At 40.1% G+C, this 17,943-nt stretch overlaps 1 protein-coding gene across 4 annotated transcripts in view; it reads left to right on the top strand.

The window, feature by feature from the left end:
• CSMD3 (CUB and Sushi multiple domains 3) overlaps positions 1-17,943 on the top strand; it is a 712,079-nt gene that overhangs the window by 667,481 nt on the left and 26,655 nt on the right. For all 4 annotated transcript variants that reach the window (XM_066990669.1, XM_066990670.1, XM_066990673.1 and 1 more), the window contains 3 exons: positions 6,447-6,620; positions 9,939-10,112; positions 10,950-11,023. In XM_066990669.1, coding sequence (XP_066846770.1) covers positions 6,447-6,620; positions 9,939-10,112; positions 10,950-11,023 — 422 coding nt within the window. The remainder of the gene's footprint in view (positions 1-6,446; positions 6,621-9,938; positions 10,113-10,949; positions 11,024-17,943) is intronic.

Raw genomic sequence — 17,943 nt, 5'->3', positions numbered from 1 at the left:
CTGTCTTTACTAAAACACCACTCAGGCACATGATGAAAGCCTTTGCGAAAGGTCTGCATATACTGAACTTTCTCAAAGGCAAATTGCTCTGGGTTACCCTATCCATAATACCAAGATTTTCTCTGATACTTCCCTCATTAGATGTGTACCTTTGAGTATCACTGTGATGTCTCAACATATTCAGCAAAAGTCTAAATCCTTCTAGCAAATTCCCTAATAATCATTCTTCTGATTTGTTTTATTTTCTCTAATGAAAACCAGAATGACAAATCTCCAGGTCCTAATTTTCTCTCTTTTACTAATTGAATTATTGATTTTCCTTATTTATGGCATTTATTTTAATAATATTTGTTGAAATTTAAATAGAAAACAAAACAAAACAAAATAACAACAGAAAAAGAACTTTACTGAAAGACAACCCTATCTATGTAATCAAAACAATTTTCTCAGAAAGCCCCCCAGGATCTTTCTTGCTAAACCTCAAAACACCTTTCTACAGAGTCATTTTTCTCACTCTTCCTGCTATCACAGCTGTAGAGAAGCAGTATTAAATTTTCAGTGTTCTTTCTTTCTGGGCTCACACTAGGTGTGTCTAATCCCTATTACTTTAAAACTTAATTGGCTAAGCATGTACTTACTTTGTTCTCATTCATCTTCCTTCTGTTTTCTTTTCTGGAAGTATGATTGCATACCTCATTTTCTCCCCTGAGGTCATTAATCAAAACATATCAAATCAGTTTTAAATCTCCACCCCCACCCCCCCATTTGCAATTATTTTCCTTACAAACTACAAATGTCCCCATATGTTACCAAGTCTAATTTAATTCTATTTCACCTTTGATAATGTCTTTTTTTTTAGTTATTTTTTCCAGCATTTTGATTTTTTTCTATTTTAAAGAATGTCAGACTTCAAGATCCTCTTAAAAAAAAACTCTTAAAAAAACTTCTTATTTCTGTTTTTATTGTGCTCTTAACCAGCTTCAATTACAAATCTAATTTTAAGAATATAAGAATAGCCATACTGCTCCAATTGGCCAGGGGTCTGTCTGTCTCCAAGAGTGTCTGTGAGTGAACAGCTAGAAGATTATCAGACAGAACAAGTATTTATGGTACAGTCTCCCCAACAGTCTCACAGACTGAAATTCTTAAGGACTATATGGTACCTAAATGGGAACAGGAGAGCTAGCTCTAATTTGATTCAAACAACTGTACAAAAAAAGAGTTAAACTGTCACTTATGGCCTTGAGTCCTTCTGTTTCTAGTCCATATATATCTTGTATAAATACTAGACAATAATCATATGCAGAATCTTTAGGATTCTCAGGATTTCCCTCTGCTCCGCACAGGTTTGTGTGTATGCACTAGGTAAGTTAATAATCACTGCCCCCCCCCCCCCCCCCCCCGTTTTTTTTTAACTTTGTAATTAAAAGGAATACATAATATCCATTAGTATGTTTGAAATGTGTAATAATTAGCTCTTACTGTCAGGAGGAAGTGGTCCTCTGGCACCATTTAGTTAAAATAATTGGAAAATTAACTGGCTAGAAAGTGGATACTAAATTGTCAGAGTGTTATTGAAACAGAATATATAAATGATTCTTTGGCTTTGCCTAGCTGGAAAAGGATGCTTATTCAAACTTTTTTTTTTTTTTTTTTAATGCAAACTTGCATTTGTAATATATTTCTATCTGAAAATATGATAGCTGTTGCTATATCACAGAATCACAAAATCATTGAACGATTAAGGTTGGAAGGCACCTCTGGAGGTCGTCTGGTCCAACCCCTCTGCTCAAGCAGGGCCACCTAGAATAGGTTGCCCAGGACCATGTCCAGGCAACTTTTGAAGGTCTCCAAGCTTGGAGGCTCCACAAGGTCTCCGGGCAACCTCTACTAGTGCTCACTTATCCAGACAGAAAAGAAGTACTTCCTGACATTTAGATGGAACAATTTTGTGCCCATTGCCTCTTGTCCTGGCACTGGGCATCACTGAAAAGAGCTATCCACTTTGCACCCTCCCTTCAGGTATTTACATGCACTGATAAGATCCCCCCTGAGCCTCCTGTTCTCCAGGTTGAACAGTCACAACTCTGTCAGCCTTTCCTTAGAGCAGTGGTGCTCCAGTCCCTTGATCATCTTGGTGGCCCTCCACTTGACTCTCTACAGTATGTCCATTTCTCTCTTGTTCTTGGTGGTCCAGAACTGGACACGGTACTCCAGGTGCAGCCTCACCAATGCTTAATAGAGGGGAACAGTCACCTCTCTTGACCTGCTGGTGATACTTTGCCTAATGCAGCCAAGAATACCATTAGCCTTCTTAGCAGCAAGGACACGTTGCTAACTTATGTTCAACTTGGTGTCTACCAGGACTCCCAAGTCATTTTCTGCCAGGCTACCTTCCAGTTGTGTTGTCCCCAGCATGTACTGGTGCCTGTGGCTGATCCTTTCTGTGTGCAGGACTCCGCACTTCTTGTTGAACTTTGTGAGATTCTTTTCTCTCCAGCCTGTCAAAGTCCTTCTGGATGGCGGCATGACCTTCCGTTGAATCAGCCTCTTCTCCCAGTTTCCTGTCCTCTGCAAACATACTGAGGATACACTCTACCCCATTGTCCAGATCATTAAAGAAGATGAAACATGACTTAAAGTTAACTTTAATTCAAGTTGAACAGGCCCGGACCCAGTATTGACCCCTGGGGTATTCCAGTCATTATTGGCCTCCAACTAGACTTTGCACCACTGACCTTTACCCTCTGGTCCTGGCCATTCAAAGGGTTTTCAATTCACCTCACTGTATGCTCATCCAGCCCATATTTCAACGGCTTCTCTGTCTTATGGGAGGCAGTGGCAAAGACCTTACTAAAGTCCAAAAAGAAAATATCCACTGCTCCTCCATCATCCATCAGGCTGGTGTTTTCATTATAGAAGTGTATGAGATTGTTTCTGCGTAACTTCCTCTTGGTGAATCTATGCATACTACTACTGATGGTTTTCTTCTCCTTCGTGTACCTGGAAATGGTTTCCAGGATTAGCTGTTCCCTCACCTTCCCAGGGACTGAGGTGAGGCTGACAGGCCCGTAATTTCTCAGGTCCTCCTTCTTGCCCTTCTTGAAGATAGGAGTGACATTTTCCTTCCTTCAGTCTTCAGGCACTTCTCCCATTTATCACAACTGAGCAAAGATAATCAAGAGTCACCTCACAATCACATCCACAAGCTCCCTCAGCATTCGTGAAAGGATCCCATCGTGGCTCATGGACTGATGAATGTCCAGTTTACTTGAGTATTCCCTGACCTGACCCTCTTCCACCAAGGGTACATCTTCCTTGTTCCAGCCATTCAGCCTGGCCTTTGGGACCTGTGATTCCTGAAGGCTAGTCTTGCTGGTAAAGGCTGAGTCAAAGAAGACATTCAGTACCTTGGCCTTCTAACCGTCTTGGTAACCAGGTTTTGTGGTTTAATCCAGCCAGCAGTGGAGCTCCACACAGCCATTTGCTCGCCCTCACTCCCCCAGTGGGATGGGAAAGAGAATCAGAAAAAAAAAAAAAAAAAGAAAAAAAAAAGTATAAGCTTTTGGGTTGAGATACAGACAGTTTATTAGGATGGCAAAGAAGGAAAAAAATAGTAATAATTATAGTGTGTACAAAACAAGTGATGCACAATGCAATTGCTCAGCACCCACTGACCAACTCCCAGCCTATCCCTGAGCAGTGGCTCCCCACCACCCCGACAAGCCACCCCATATTAATTGTTCAGCATGATGTCATTTGGTATGGAATAACCTTTTGGCCAGTTTGAGTCAGCTGTCCTGGTTTTGTCCTCTCCTAGCTCCTTGTGCACCCCCAGCCTCCTTACTGGCAGGGCGGTGTGAGAAGCTGAAAAGTCCTTAACTTAGTGTAAGCACTGCTCTGCAACAATTAAAACGTCAGTGTGTTATCAACATTATTCTCATTCTAAATCCAAAACGCAGCACCATACCAGCTACTAGGAGAAAAATTAACTCTATCCTAGCTGAAAACAGGACACCAGGTTTCCTTTTTCCTTCAGGAGAGGGCCCACATATTCCCTAGTCTTTTTATCACTGATGTACTTGTAGAAGCCCTTCTTGTTGCCCTTGACATCCCTAGCCAATTTCAATTCCATTTGGGCTTCAGCTTTCCTTACTTGATCTCTGGCTGCTCATACAACGTTTACATATTTCTCCCAGGTTACTTGTCCGTGCTTCCAGCCTCTGTAGGCTTCTCTTTTGAGTTTTCATTTGGCCAGGTGCCCCTTGTTCATACATGCACCCCTCCTGGTGCTTTTGTCTGACTTCCTCTTTGTTGGGATGCATTGCTCTTGAGCTTGGAGGCAGGGATACTTGAATATTAACCAACTTTCTTTCCTCCCCTCTTCCCTCAAAGGGCCTTATCCCAAGGTACTCTACCAAGCAAAAGCTTGAAGAGGCCAAAGTCTGATGTCCTGAAATCCAGGGCTGTGAGATTGTCACCGAGCCCTGTCTTTCCTTTAATCCTAGCCTATAAATTCTCAGTCATCTCCTCATCCATCCATCCCTAGGCAGAGCTCCATGCACTCCAGCTGCTCATTGACGTAGAGGACAACACCACCTCCTTGTCTCCCCAGCCTGTCCTTCCTACAGAGCCTGTATTCTTCCATTAGATGACTCCAGTCATGGGAGCCATCCCACCACATCTCCATGATGCCAATAAGATCATAGCCCTTCAAGCATACACACATATCTAAATCATCTTGTTTAGTCCCCATACTGCATGCAGTAGTGTATAGAAGAGGGGCACCCCAGCGTGCTGTAGACCTAGAAAGTGTCTGGGAGATTTCTCCATAATGCTGCCTCACAGACATTTCCTTGCTAACCTGCAAGTGCTGGAGGTGACCTTGCTTAAGCCCCTTTTTTGATGATTTTGTGATCCTTCCCTATCACATTAACCCCCGTCCCTTTGTTCAGATGCACTGTGTGTCGCTCTTTCACAGAGCTGCTGGCTACTCTCTCCCTCCCCCCTCCTTCCTAGTTTAAAGCCCTCCTGATAAGGTCAGCCATCCTATTGGTAAAAATATCTTTGCCCCACTTAGAGAGATGCATCACTTCTCTCCCAAGAAAATATTCATCCTCAAGCAGGGTCCCATGATCATAGAACCCAAAACCCCATCACCAACACCAGTTCTTCAGAAACTATTGACCTCCCTTATCAGTGCTATTCTTCTCACATCCTTTCTCCTGATCAATGGGATTGAGTAAAAATACTACATGGGACCCCATGCTCTTGAACACTGCCCCAAAACTCTGTAGACTGCCCCCAGAGCTCTGGTTGAATCTGACCAAAACATTTAGAGTGGTGTTCTGCCCTGTTGCTGGGTTTTGCTTGTTTGTTTTGAATACATATATATGTTTACATATATATTTATTTTATATTTTTTCTCCACAGATTTCTGATATTACTACTGCTTTCATGCTAATTCTTCTGTTTGTTAATAGATATTTCTTTCTTTATTATTCAGATCAGAAGTTAAAATATACGGATTTTTTAAAAAGACTAGTAATGAAGCTCTTGAAGAATGCAGACAGACTTTAGCCACTTGATGTAGTGTCTGTAGAGTACTTATTTGAACCCTTTTTATTCAAACAACATGAAAGTGATTGACTGTACCATCAGCAAGTTTGACAATGAATTCAAGCTGAGTGGTGTGGCTGGCATGCTGGAGGGAAGGGATGCCATCCAGAGGGACCTGGACAGGCTTGAGAGGTGGGCCTGTGTGAACCTCGTGAGGTTCAACAAGGCCAAGTGCAAAATTCTGCACCAGGGTCATGGCAATCCCAAGCACAGCTACAGGCTGGGGACCCCACCTGGAGTACTGCATTCAGCTCTGGGGCCCTCAATAAAAGAAAGATGTGGACTCATTAGAGCAAGTCCAGAGGCGGGCCACAAGGATGATCAAAGTTCTGGAACACCTCTGCTATGAAGATAGGCTGATAGAGTTGGGGTTATTCAGCCTGGAGAAGAGAAGGCTTCCGGGGTGACCTTACTGCAGCTTTCCTACCTAAAGGGGTATTACAAGAAAACTGGGGAGGGACTCTTTGTTGGGGACTGTAGTGATAGGACAAGGAGTAATAGACTTTTTTTTTTTTTTTTTTTTTTTAATTCTGTAGACTACATAGTCTCTACACTGATTTTTGGGTAGGCTCACTGCATTGTTTGAAACAACATCCTGTTTTATTTAAGACACTTCATCAATCAGCCATTAAAGTATGTCTCTGAAATGGAACAAACTAGAAGTACTAACATCAGGAAATGTGGCAACAACACAGTGAGGAGATAGTATGTTCTCACTCTATTGTCCTTTAAAAGAGGTGAAATTAGCACATATGGTTCTTCTAGTAACTATATACACTGGGGATATTTACAGCAGCTGGACCTAATTATTTTGAATGTTATTGCAGCTGTTACCTGCCCAACTCCTCCGCAGATCTCTAATGGAAGGTTGGAAGGAACAAACTTGGACTGGGGATTTAGCATTAGCTACGTCTGTTCTCCAGGCTACGAACTCTCTTTTCCTGCTGTTTTGACTTGTGTTGGGAGTGGAACATGGAGTGGTGAAGTACCTCAGTGCTTGCGTAAGTATTTTCTCTATGATCCACTATTTCTTTATCTATCTGTTGAGCTTTTTTATATTTTTGATATATTTTCCAAAATTATAACATAATTTATAGATTGAGGACGAGAGAGGAATATCTGTAAATCTTTTGTGAAAACATAGGAAGCCTTAAACATAAAAACTAAAAGATATATTACAGGCAATGTACATAAAATAAACCAAGGGAGAATCAGCATTAGAAAATTCTGTTTTGTTTTTAGATCCTGCTACATATAGAGCAGGGGAAATTTTATTATAAAACTCCTTTATATGGTCATTACTCATGCTAAACTTTGACTGATATCACAGAAATCTGTATACGTCAGATGTGTTGACTAGATCCCAGGGCAATTCCTTGACAATTTTATATTTTCCCAGTATACTAAATTAAGTTATATGTTCTGTGCAGTAAATTTTATTAACTTTAAGGTTGTAACATTGATGAATTTTTAAATTTCTATAAAGTTCATTATAACAGCAAATGCACCTTTTTCTTTAGGTTGGTGTCATTCCACTCATTATTTAAAAAAACCTTCCTAAGGAAGTTATTGTGATACTTTTGAGAGATAGTCAATTGTTTGCACTGAAGAATGAGGTTCTGTAGTTATTTGTAAAACAGCTGTACACTGAAACTATAATATTCTTGATCTAGACATCTATCTGGAAGAGGATAATTTCATCTACGTGGCTCTACAGTTTCTAAAGCTTCATTTGAACTTACCAGATACCTTTCCAAATGTTGAAAAAAAATTATTCTCCATTATGTCACTATTTTTATTTGTTTATCTATTTATTTATTTGCATTTTTCATCTTTCCCTTTCAAAAATATTCTCTGTTTTGGCTAGGTCCTACTATTATGGCATCATATCATAATGATGCCCCCCTCCCCCCTCTGTCTCTGGTATTCTCATACCGTCAAAAATATTTTATTAGTGTTGCTGAAACTATATGTACCAGAACTGGAACATGGTGAAAGGCAGTTTCTGGAAGCTACTATTTGCTGTTTAAGTTCACTAGATGGAGCTCTTCTAGAATCTGGTATATTAAGAACTTCAAAGGCCATGAGAAATGCTTTTCATCATTTGATCTTGATTGAAATAGTGTCCTTAAATTCACTTTTTTTTGATATCATAAACTATTTTGTCATCTTTGAGGTTGGAATATTGCAATATACTCTCAAAAGGGGACTCTGCCTTTAAACTATATAAAAGGTATAGTTAGTACAGAGTACAGCTGTCTGAGGATTAAAGGCTGTTTCATGCTGAGATTGCATTAACTGAGTGTTGTTGATGTGCAAAGGTTACCCACTGGCTTTTAGTAGAAATCAATTGGCATCCAGTGCTTGTCAAAGAGCTTAAACTATCTGCCATCTGGCTGAAGTGAGAAGGAGCTGTTGAAAGTCATTCCCAATGAGCAATCTTTAAGCAGCTCTTGACATCAGAAATTTAGATCCCAGCTTGGTTCCATAAAGTTGTAGACTGTCTGAAGATATGCAAGGTATAGGGGAATAATTATTTGGAACGGAATATATTCATTTTTTTTTTGGCTGACTATTTGTCATCTATGACCTACTAGATTTGTCTAATTTAATTAATTATAGAGTACCTTGAGGAAAACTGTCAGGATATACCACTATACTACTTCCATGGCTTCCATATCAAAGGTAGATACTCACTAGATATTCAGTGACTGGTTAAAGGTAATTGACAGATGAATGATTTTAGTTTAAAAATAACAAACTTAACAAAACACCATTTTTTAATGTGAGGATTTTTCTTTTCCCTTGGGAGTGGTTTCTACTTCGTTAATGCAAAGAACTGATAAAGAAACAATTTTAAGCCTTTGTGTTAAAAATCTATACACATTTAATATATTCTCAAATTAAGACTTGCACATAATTTTAATAATTAAAACATAAATTACAACTGTGATTTGTCAATCAACCAGTGAGATTCGTTATGTGGCACTATCTCTAATTCACAGATCTTTCAGAATTGGGGATACAATTCTGCAGACAGTCCCATTCCACCTGAAGCTGTAAAATAGTATACATTTCTTATATGCTGTAGATTAAGCCATTTTTCTTCAATAGCATGAGTGTGCAGGGAGTTTCTGTATAGTCAGTGTCCTCGGAAATAGGTAGAGGGCAGTAGCATTTCATGTGAGCTGGTTGTATGGAAGCATTAAGACCTAAGTGACAAAGAGATATTAGAAATGTATTTTGAAAGTGGTCAAGAGATCTAATTTAAATTATGCTTTTAGAAAAGAAAGATGGAGCAGAAAATTCCACTACCTGTACTAGATGCCTCTTTACAAATGTCATTATGTGTATTCAGGTTAATGTGGTGGGTTTTGTGTGTTCATCTGTTTTGGGAGTTTTTTGTTGTTGTTTTTGTTTTTGCCTTTATTATTATTATTATTATTATTTATTTTTGTGTGTGTGTGCATAGGGTTTATCTTAGCTGATTGCATTTCCTGAATCAAGTTTTCAAAATCCAACTTCTAACAACTATCGGAACTTTATATTGCAGAAGAAGGCCAGTAATTTGACAGCAGTACATTCACTTAGTTATGCTATGCAACAGTCATAAGGAAACATTCAGGGGAAAGGTGGAAAAGAACAAGATCAGTTTAAGAACATGTTCTTATCAGATGGATTTATCCTGACTAAGAATAGCATATTAATATTTAACATTTAAATTGCTGCCAAAATGTATTTACTGTATATTTTTTTAGCCATACTAATTTTCCAGTGTTATATTTCTGTGCGTACCAAATCTTATCTTTCAGTGAAGAATGAGGAAGTAAGAACTTACAGTTCCTAAAATATATCTGACAAGTCCTTCAATTGTACAAAAATGTAGAACACTAGGTAGGTGGCAAAAAAGCAGGAGAGGATGGAAGACTAACATGAAGGTTTGTTTCACTCTCTAATTGCTCTCCACAGGAGGGTTTGAAGATTGATGTGTTTGGAAGGTGTGAACTCTGAATATTTGGGACTTAATAAAACAACTCTTGTAACCTTGAGCATCAACTGCAAGCTACTGACCAAATCCCATTACATAAGAATTTTGAACAGTTAGCCTTTCTTTAGTGCAAACTGAAGCAAAACTAACAATTGGCTATTTAATTTCTCTTTGAATTCCAGTAAATATTTCTGTATTTAACCTCTGTTTAATTAAAAATAACAATAATAAAAAGTAACGTGGAGTAACGACTCAGTTCAGATAAATGTTATTTTCATACATTTTAATAAATAAATAATAAATTTATTTTCTATCATATCTTTTCTTACAGCAAAGTTTTGTGGTGACCCTGGAGTACCCTCTCAAGGGAAAAGAGAAGGCAAGAGTTTCATCTACCAGTCAGAAGTCTCTTTCAGCTGCAATCCTCCTTTTATTTTAGTTGGCTCCAGCACCAGGATTTGCCAAGCAGATGGCACATGGAGTGGTTCTTCACCCCGATGTATAGGTAAGGTGACACCCATATTACTGAAATTACCTGAATGCTCATTATTCCTTTTTCCAGCTATTTTTGCATTATCCTCTTGCTATTCGATACTCTCTAAGAATCACTAACAAATGTGAGAATTAAATAAATAAATAAATGGCCAGGAAGTGGGGAGGGAGGTGATTCTCCCCCTCTGCTTTTCTCCTGTGAGACCTCACCTAGAATACTGTGTTCAGCTCTGGGGCCCTCAATATAAGAGAGACATGGACCTATTACAGCAAGCCCAGAGGAGGGCCACAAGGGTGAGGAAAGGGCTGGAACACCTCTCCTATGAAGACAGGCTTATAGAGTTGGCATTGTTCAGCCTGGAGAAGGCTCTGAGGAGACCTCATTGCAGCCTTCCAGTACCTAAAGGGAGACTACAGGAAAACTGGGGAGGGACTCTTTGTTAGGGACTGTAGTGATAGGACAAGGAGTAATGGTTTTAAACTAACAGAGGGTAGATTTAGATTAGATAGTAGGAAGAAATTCTTTACTCAGAGGGAGGTGAGGCAGTGAAATAGGTTCTCCAGAGAAGTTGTGGATGCCCCATCCCTGGCAGTGTTTAAGGCTAGGTTGGCTGGGATTTTTGAGCAACCTGGTCTGCTGCAAGGTGTCCCTGCCCATGGCAGGGGGTTTGGACTAGATGATCTTTAAGGGCCCTTCCAAATTAAACCATTCTATGAAACAAATCACTCTATTTTTGTTTCTCTTGTTGGCATATTGCATGTTTTTGAACAAACATAGCTTTGTTATACATGCATATATGTCATTAAAATATTGTACTTTGTTTTGTTTTTCATTTATTATTTTTTTAAGAACCTACTCGCACAGCATGTGAAAATCCAGGAGTCCCAAGGCATGGATCACAAAACAACACATTTGGCTATCAGGTAGAGTATGCTATTTTTTACTGACTTCCATATTAAAGTCTTTTTGTACTGCCTCAAAGTTTACAAACTCATGAATAGAGATCGAGAAATTGCTTGTGCCTTAAAAAAGTTGGTTGCTGGAATGTTGTTCTTTCCTTATTTCTGCTTGCTGGTTTAAACTGACCTTGTGTCCCTATTAGCTACGAATGCACTACATGAAAGTCTGGTGATCAAGTTCTTGGTTTTACCTTGAAGTAGTTCAGGAACTCCAAAGCAATATGTAAGTGCTCCCTACTGTTTGTGAATGCTTCTATAAATACATTAGCAACAGAAGAAGGACTAAGGAGAATGTCCATCTTTTATTGCATGGGGGGGGGGGGCGGGGTGGAACATAGTGATGAAGAATGAGGAAAAGGCTGGGGTACTTAATGCCTTTGCCTCAGTCTTTAGTAGTAAGACCAGTTATTCTCTGGGTACCCAGCCCCCTGAGCTGGAAGACAGGGACAGGTAGCAGAACAAAGCCCTCATAATCCATGAGGAAATGGCTAGCAATCTGCTAAACCACTTACACATACACAAGTCTTTGAGACCAGATGGGATCCACCTGAGGGTACTGAGGGAAGTGGCAGAAGTGCTCATCAAGCCCCTTTTCATCATTTATCAACTGTCCTAGCTATCAGGGGAGGTCCCAGTTGACTAACAGCTAGCAAATATGAGACCCATCTACAAGAAGGGCCGGAAGGAGGATCCAGAAAACTACAGGCCTGTCTGTCTGAGCTCAGTGCCAGGTTATGGAACAGATCATCTTGAGTGCCATCTCACAGCACAATACAGGGCAACCAGGAGATCAGGCTCAGTCACTAAGGGTTTATGAAAGGCATGTCCTGATTGTCTAGCCTGATCTCCTTCTACAACAAGGTGACCCACTTTGTGGGTGAAGGAAAGGCTGTGGATGTTGTCTACCTAGACTTTAGTAAAGCTGTTGATAGTGTTTCCCACAGCATTCTTCTGGAGAAAATGGCTGCTCATGGCTTGGACAGGCATATGCTTCTGTGGATAAAATACTGAGAGTTGTGGTGAATGGAGTTACATCCAGTTGGCAGCCAGTAACAAATAGTGTCCCCCAGGGCTCAGTATTGGGGCCAGTTCTCTTTAATGTCTTTATCAATGATCTTGACAAAGGGATTGAGTGCACTCTCAGAAAGTTTGCAGATGACGCCAAGTTGGGCATGAGTGTTGATCTGCTTCAGGGAGAAAAGTTCTACACAAGGACCTGGATAGACTGGATTGATGGACCAAGACCATCTGTATGAGGTTCAGCAAGATGCCAGGTCCTGCACTTGGGGCACAACAACCCCATGCAACACTACAGCCTGGGGGAAAGAGTAGCAGGAAGAGACGTGGTGGTATTGGTTGATAACCAGCTGAATATGAGTCAGCAGTGTGCTCAGGTGGCCCTGAAGGCCAATAGCATCCTAGTTTGTATCAGAAATTGTGAGGCCACTAGGTCTAGAAAAGTGATTGTCCCCCTGTACTCAACTCTGGTGAGATGAGACCACACCATGAATACTGTGTTTAGTTTTGTTTTGGGCCCCTCTCTACAAGGAAGATATTGAGGTGCTAAAGCATGTCCAAAGAAGGGCAGTGAAGATGGTGAAGGATCTAGAGAACAAGTTTTATGAGGAGCAGTTGAAGGACCTGGGTTATTTAGCCTAGAGAAAAGAAGGCTCAGGGGAGACTTTACTGTCCTCTACAACTACCTGAAAGGAGGTTGTAGCAAGGTGGGGGTCAATCTCTTTGCCCAGGCAACAAGTGATAAGATGAGGAAATGGCCTTAAGTTGTGCCCGGGGAAGTTTAGGTTGGATATTAGGAAAAATGTCTTTGCTGAAAGGGTTGTGAAGTATTGGAAAAGGCTGCCCAGGGAAGTGGTTGAGTCACCATCCCTGGAGGTATTCAAAAGGCATGTAGATGTGGTGCTGTGGGATATGATTTAGTGGTAGACTTGACAGTGCTAGGTTAGCAGTTAGGCTTGATGATCTTAGAGGAGTTTTCCAACATAAATAATTCTATGATTCAAATAATATTTTTCACCTTAAAAGTATGTATACTGTATGCCAAACTGCTAACATAGACACACTTTAAAAAAATAGTGCGTTGGTTTTTGTTTGTTTGTTTGTTTGAGGCGTGGGTTGTTGTCGCTTTCTTTATGTTTGTGTATTTTCGTTTTTCTCTGAGAGAAATTCTGTTGTAACATATGGAAATTATATAACCGAAATGAACGATCGAGTCACTGAGGCTGGCAGGTGCCTCTGGAAAGCTTCTAGTCCAAACCCCACCTTCTCAAAGATCAGCTAGGGCTGGTTGCTCAGGGCTGTGTCCAGGTGAGTTTTGAATATTTCCAGGGACAGACACTCCACACACCCTTACAACCTTACAGTAAAAATTTATTTATTTTTTTTTTATGTCTAAACAGAATTTCCTATATTTCACTTAGTGCCTGGGTTGCCTCTTGTCTGGTCACTGGACACCACTGAGAAAAGTCTGCCTGTTTCCTTTCCTGCCCCTATCAGCTGCTAATATACACTGATAACATTCCTCCTGAGCCTTTTCTTTTGCTAGCTGAACAGTCCCAGCTCTCTAAGCCTCTCCTTGTCTGCTCCTGTCTTTGAATCACCTTTGTGATCTTTCATTGGACTCAGTGCAGTATGCCCCTGTCTCTCTTGTACTGCGAAGCTGAGCATCTCCCTTGACCTGATGGCAATGTTCTACCTGATGCAGCAAAGTGGACCAACAGCCACTTGGGCTGCAAGGCTTTGTTGTAGCAAATGATGTTTGCATGAGCTCCTTTTGGAATAATATATGAGGCATTTACCATGCTAGAATGTGGTATATGCAGAAAAAAAAATTACAGACATCATGCTATTTTGACACTGCAGTGCTAAAAGGGCACTGTTCTTGTGTTCAGTGTTGGAAAACATTCTTCAAAATGTAGTGAAAGATCTTTACTTTTATTATATTGCTTAAAGAGTAACAATACAAAAATGTAAAATTGAAAATGCTTCTGAATTTCTGAATCACACAAAATGGCAGTGTTAGTGAGAGGTTTTTATGGATGAATGCAGAATCACAGATGTAGAAATGTGACATATAGTTTGCTAGGAGTACTATAAGGCAACTGTGAACAAAGTAAGGAAGAGTCAAAATTATCCTGGTACATCTGCGTTTGGTATCAGGGATGAAAGCTCCAGTCGTGTGAACAGGCATACACAGAAAAGCAAGCTGGAAGCTCCCAGGTTGTATGTTGTACCTGTCCAGTAGTAGGAGTTAAGTAAAAACTGCAGATTGCCAGAAATGCAAGAAAGGCCTAAGTGAAATTGGAGTAGATTTACAACATGAAATTATTATTTTTTTTTAAGCACGGATCGAATCTAAAGGCTCTTCAGGCTCTTTACCACAGATTTCTTTGGTTTGTCATTTTGGTGGCCTTTATGCAGTACTCCTCCTGCTTAGTGTTTTTTTTGTTTGTTTGTTTGTTTTAGCAATATTTGGAGTTTTCAGATTTTGCTAGATCACAGTCATTGATAAGTGGTAATATAATTGTCTCAATTTTCTCCAGGGAATGAAGTAGAGTTTTGTTTTGTGCTAAGATCGAATGTGCAGGGGCAGTCCTTGGGCTAACTTCCTTTGGGAGTAATACTATGTTATGCTAGAGAGCAACTCTTTATTCAGCTGTGTAAGAAATGAATTATTGTAATGACCGTTTTCTACAATTTTATTGTCACACTTTCTCTGGCATATTAATGAGCTTTCTATCACTGAAGAAGCTAATATGGCCTTTCTCATTTGAGATGTAGTTGTGGTTGTGTATGAAAGCATCACTCACAGCTCACATCAAACTGTTAAAATACCAGGCAAAATGTCAACTGATAAATAATTTCTAAAAGAAGTGTAGCTGCTGACAGGATTTACAACCTGGATCCCACAGTTGTAAGGTTAGTGCCTTGCAGACAAGTGGGGCAAATCAGCAAGTTTAATTTGATGACAATTATTTTGCAAATTGTTTTGAGATATAGTCTCCTTCCCTGGTCAGAAATGTATCCTTAAGCTCCTATATAATGAATTTGGTTTTGTATAGGAACTAAATGTCTGCACATGATTTCTGGTTACTATAAATATGACATCTTAGTTAATACAGAGCAGAGGAGGAGCATTATTCTCACACAAGAAGCAAAGTTTACCGCTTTATTGGGTAGAAATGACAATGAAAATGATCAGTTTTAGACAAGTTATTGTCTGTAGTCCCTGAAAAGAAATATTACGTTACAATATATTCAATAATATTGTGACTCATTTAAGCCACAAACAGAGCATAATATGAATTAAATTATATTATACCTAACTTCCTTTATGAATGGGATAATAATATAATGACTTTTTCTTCCATCCACAGCAGAAAGTTAAATAACTCTAAAATTCTGAAGTTGAGATGGCTTTGTTTTTCTTTTGTCTGATAGATTTCTTAAGTTCTCTGCAATTTTAAACAATAGATCAAAAGAGATTAGGCAGAATTAAGCAAAATGGTTTGCTGTTGGCAAATGCATTGTGGTGGTTTTACTTGGGTGGGCAGCCGAGCTCCACCTCAGCCACTCTCTCATTCCCCCTCCTCAAATGGAAAGGAGGAGAAAATACGATGTAAAGGTCTCAAGGGATGAGATAAGGACAGGGAGATCACTCAACAATTATCGTGATGGGCAAAACAGATTCAGAGTAGGGAGATAGTAAGATTTATTGTCTGTTACTAACAAGCTAGAGAAGTGAGAAACAAAAGAAATTAACCAAAAACACCTTCCCCCTCATCCCCCCTCTTCCACCCCCTCCCCCCAAGCGGCGCAGGAAATGGGGGAATGGGGCTTGTGGTCAGTCTAAAGCACTTCGTCTCCACCGCTCCTTCTAGGTCACTCTCTTCCCCTGCTCCAAGGTGGGGTCCCCTCCCACGGGATGCTGTCCTTCCCGAGCTGATCCTGCGTGGGCTTCCCACAGGCAGCAGCTCTTCAAGAACTGCTCCAAATAGGGGTCCGTACCACCTGGTTCATCCGGTGGCCTGTCGACTCAAGTGCAAACTGCCCCAACATGGGTCCTCCATGGGCAGCAGCTCCTGCCAGGTCACCTGCTCCTGCATGGTCTCCTCTCCATGGGCTACAGGTGCAGCCCGGAATCTGCTCTGGTGGGGGTCTTCGACAAGCCACAGCCTCCTTCAGTGCAGGTCCACCTGCTCCACTGTGGTCTCCTCCACAGGCTGCAGCATGGAACCCTGCTCCACCGTGGTATTCCATGGGCTGCAGGGAGACAGCCTGCTTCACCACGGTCCTCACCACAGGCCGCAGGGGAACTGCTCTGGCACTTGAAGTACCTCCTGCCCTCCTTCTTCACTGAACTTGGTATCTGCAAGGCTGTTTCTCACTCCTCTGTCTGTCAGCTGCAGTTCCCCACCAGTGTTGCTGTTGCTGTTGTTTGTTTGGTTGGTTTGTTTTGTTTGTTTGTTTGTTTGTTTTTCCCTCTCTTAAATATGCTCTTACAGAGACACAAACAACATCACGTACTAGCTCAGCTCTGGCCAGCAGTGGGGCCCTTATTTAACATGGGGCAGCTTCTGGATTGTTCTCGCAGAAGCCACCCGTGTGCACCCCCTGCTACCAAAACCTTGCCACGTAAACCCACTACATGCATATCAAAGAGTTGTCACTGTTGAAAAAATACAGTATGGTTTTCTGACTCTAACCCCAAGTAGTTTTTTTTCTCATTTTGGGGTTCTGTACTTTTGTTATGTATGTTTGTAAGAGAAAGGGGGTTGGAGCTCTCAAATTTGGAACTCTCAAATGCTTCACATTTAAACTAATAGTAGCAAAGCCACTGAATTGACTTAATTGTTAAGTTTTAAATTTTTGTCTCTCATTTAAAAAAAAAGGGGGCGGGCCTCTAAGCTTACAGTAGAATTCAAGTCTTCATACATGGAGTCCTGTGTTTTTGTTTGTTTGTTTGTTTTTGTGCTTTTTAACAACTGACAGAACTGCCTTGTTTACATGACTATATCACTGACTGTCACTTGCTTTTCACAATACTAATACCAAGTATTGAATTTCCACAGCAGTGGTTTTTATTTTTGTTGCTCCTCCTGTCTTGAATATTTGTTTTCGTATGATATTGCTTGAGTTGAAAATTCAGACATATATGATGTAATTCAAGACTTGACAGAAAGGAGTCTCAAAACTTCAGTGATGATGGAATTGTCAGATTATATTCCAAAAGAATTCTGTAACAGCTCACAAGAGCTGTGAGCATAAGCATAGTTGGCATCATCACTGAATCATTTTAATTTAAGCTTTATCAGACACCATACAATTTCTAAAAAGGATGACACTTGTGTTGTGATTTTTGTTATGCAAATGTGTATACAACTACAAACAATAATTACACAGAGCTCATTTTGTGTGTGTGTGTGTATATTATCCTAGGTAAAAAGAATGAGTGATTAACTACAGCTTAGAATCATGTATATTACATTATCAAACTATGGTAAAAAAAAAAAAAAAAAAAAAAAAAAAACTGCTATGATCTCTTATGCCCAAATGTTAGTTACATAAGCTATCCAGTGTTCTGCAAACTGTATCTCTGTCTACAAAGGTTTTGAACTAGGATGTACTACACATCTTGCTATGGGCCAGAAGGGAACATACCTCTTAAAAAATAAAGTCACGAATTTGTGATATAACTGAACTCTTAGCAGTCAAATCCAAAAATCATTAGTCCTTATCTAATTACTGCAGAAAAAGAAAGGGGGTGGGGATGGTGAGGGGATTAAACAGTAAATGCTTCTTTACAAAATGTCTGCAGTTATAATTCACTTACACTATAGTAGACACATATACTGGCTTCTAGGCAT

Source organism: Anser cygnoides, chromosome 2 (assembly GCF_040182565.1).
Source record: "Anser cygnoides isolate HZ-2024a breed goose chromosome 2, Taihu_goose_T2T_genome, whole genome shotgun sequence".
Classification (NCBI taxonomy): Eukaryota; Metazoa; Chordata; class Aves; order Anseriformes; family Anatidae; genus Anser; species Anser cygnoides.
Note: the sequence above shows the minus strand (reverse complement) of the source record. Positions and strands in the feature narration are given on the sequence as shown.